This window comes from Austrofundulus limnaeus, unplaced genomic scaffold, assembly GCF_001266775.1.
Source record: "Austrofundulus limnaeus strain Quisiro unplaced genomic scaffold, Austrofundulus_limnaeus-1.0 Scaffold202, whole genome shotgun sequence".
Classification (NCBI taxonomy): domain Eukaryota; kingdom Metazoa; phylum Chordata; class Actinopteri; order Cyprinodontiformes; family Rivulidae; genus Austrofundulus; species Austrofundulus limnaeus.
The window spans coordinates 524,283-526,986 of record NW_013952604.1 but is presented as its reverse complement, the minus strand read 5'-3'; the positions used below and the strand labels follow the sequence as shown (position 1 = coordinate 526,986).

Here is a 2,704-nt window from a genome sequence, read left to right as displayed (position 1 = left end):
CATTATATATTTATATATTTCCTAAAATTCTAATAAAACCTATTCAGTGACAATAAATGCTAATCATTGAGTCACATGATCCACACATAACCTGTCTATTTTTTAATTAAATAAAGGCTATTACCTTTGTTTCAATCACCTGCACAGCTGGCTCATTTCACAGCTTTATTTTGAAATTCTTATCATCATTCTTATGGTGTTTTCTGAATTGTGATGTGCATATTTCAGTTGTGAATATCCACATTTAACATGCCATTCATGTTGTTGTTTTGTAGTGTGAGAGTAGACTACTAATTATGGATTTTATGGATTTCTAAATAACGTTAAAAACGCGGAAGGGGTTAACAGGTACGTTATTTTCAAAATAAAATAATAGTAAAAAGTTGTTTTACTTTAATAAGTAAACATCACACTGATAAGCTCGGTTTGTGTAAATGAATGACGTTGACGCAGACAATAGATGTTTTTGGATAATTAATCACCAGCAAGAGATGAAGCTGTTCCCTTGGAAATATCTGCGCGCGCCCGCGGCTCGCGCTGGTCCTGTGTTGATGTGATTGCTTCCTGCGCGCTCCCGCAGACGATCCATCCAGAGAGAACAGCTGATGCCGTGGACAAGGGTAGACACGACAGATAAAGGAAACCCTTCTCTCGTAAGCTATTCATTTTATATAAAAAAATGTAAACCCGCTGCAGGACTTGTCGCACAGGTGTTGTGTTGTTTTTTATGATGCAGCTCTCGCAACGCTCGGTTTTTCTGCTGGCTAGCTCTCCTCCTCCTCCAGGAAGTGAAGTCGCATCCACCGCTGCAGGCCTGAAATAATTTCGCGTATTTTACCGCATTACCTCTCGGCCAGGCCGTCATATTTCATATGTGTTTTGTTCCGGACCTATTCGTTCACATTTCTGAATTGGCGCTGCATTTAGCTTGTTTGTGGTCAGCATATCAGCTGTGTTCCGCATCARTCTTAGCTCTCTGACGTCATTCTGCTTTGGATGAGTGCTTAGAGTAGTCGTCCTCTGATGAGACAAGTTGTAGGTTGATAACTCCACTATTCAGTCATGTCAAAATGTCACTGGCCAATACACTGAACGCTTCATCCCCTCTGATGTGTCCATCAGTGTATGAATATGATTTAAACCAGTGTTTCCCAAAGTTGGGGTCGGGACCCAAAGTGGGGTCCCGAAACATCAAGATGGGGTCCTGAAAATATTTTCTGAATTAATTACATTTTTGCCTTAGTTGTTACAAAGGAGTGAGGTTAGTATATTTAAAATGGATAAATGTAATATAAAAAATATTGTTACTATGCCCATGTTTAGTTGACCTGATACAAATGTTTATTATACAAAAATATCTGGGGGCACAGGTCTCTGCTACTGTTATTTTGTGGGTCAAAAGCTGAAAACTTTGGGAACCACTGCACTTTGGTTCCCAAAGTTGGGTTTGGGACCCAATTATGGTAATGGTAATGGACTGAACTTATAGAGCGCTTTTCAAGTCCCTTCGGACCCCAAAGCGCTTTACACTAACAGACATTCACCCATTCACACTCACATTCACACACTGATGATGGCAAACTACACTGTAGCCACAGCTGCCCTGGGGCACACTGACAGAGGTGGGGCTGCCATGCATCGGCGCCACCGGACCCTCTGACCACCATCAGTAGGCAAGTTGGGTGAAGTGTCTTGCCCAAGGACACAACGACTGAGATGGCTGGACGGGGGATCGAACCAGCTCCAGGACGACTCCCCTAACCACTCCGCCACAGCCGCCCCATATTAATTATTATGGGTCATGAAGCACCTTGGATAATCTCCATAAATCAATTTAAAGGGTAATAAAGTAATTGCTGATGTAATATTTTCCATATAATTATTACATAAACACAAAATAAGTATAAATAAGTATTTACATTTGTGTACAAGCTGTCAAAAAGCTTGTGTTTTTAGGGTTATTAATGAAGTTCGTGTACTCAGACCAGTAATATTTGGGGTCACAAGTTTTTGCCATGAATATTTTGTGGGTCAGAAGATAAAAAGTTTGGGAACCACTGATTTAAAGCACTGATTAGTTCCTTATAGAATGATTTATCCAGATTATTTTTGTAGAGAGAGGTAGTGAAGTGCTGAATAAATGTGTATGAATGGGTAAATGAGGGCATGTATGTCGTAAAGCCTTTTAATATTCTGGTTGGATAGAAATAAGTCCGTTTGACAATTAATATTCATTCAGCTTTCATTGGATATGCTTTTACTTCTCTACGTCCAATAAGGCATCCAAAATACACAATATGGCATTGTTATGATGTTTCAGTTCCATTCAATTCAGTTTATGTATATAGCGCCAAGTCACAACACACGTTGTCTCAGGGCACTTATACATGAAAAAAAGAACAATCTAAAGAAGAAACCAGCAGATTGTGTTGAATCACTTCATCACAGTCTCCCATCCTGAGCAAACGGTGGAGAGGAAAAACTCCCTGCTAATCAGGAAGAAACCTCCTGCAGATGTAACAAAAGTAGCTTTCTTCTTTGCTGGTAAAGGCCAGTTTTCCCCTAATGATTTAACAACTTCTCAGTTTCTCATATCAACCTGTTATTTGACTAGCAACAAACCAGGAAGAACTTCAATTTTAGTTTTTAAATTTACAAAAATAATAATAATAATAATAATAAAAAATAATAAAAGAAAAGAAAA

The 2,704-nt window shown here is 39.0% G+C and overlaps 1 protein-coding gene across 3 annotated transcripts in view; it reads left to right on the top strand.

Annotated features, from left to right (window-relative positions):
* Positions 1 to 571: 571 nt before the first annotated feature.
* The window catches only part of nalcn (sodium leak channel, non-selective), a gene marked incomplete in the record, with an annotated part of 142,686 nt that continues 140,553 nt past the window's right edge, over positions 572 to 2,704 (top strand). For 2 of the 3 annotated variants that reach the window (XM_014018800.1, XM_014018799.1), the window contains 1 exon segment: positions 578 to 653. In XM_014018800.1, coding sequence (XP_013874254.1) covers positions 606 to 653 — 48 coding nt within the window. 3 annotated transcript variants of the gene reach the window in all.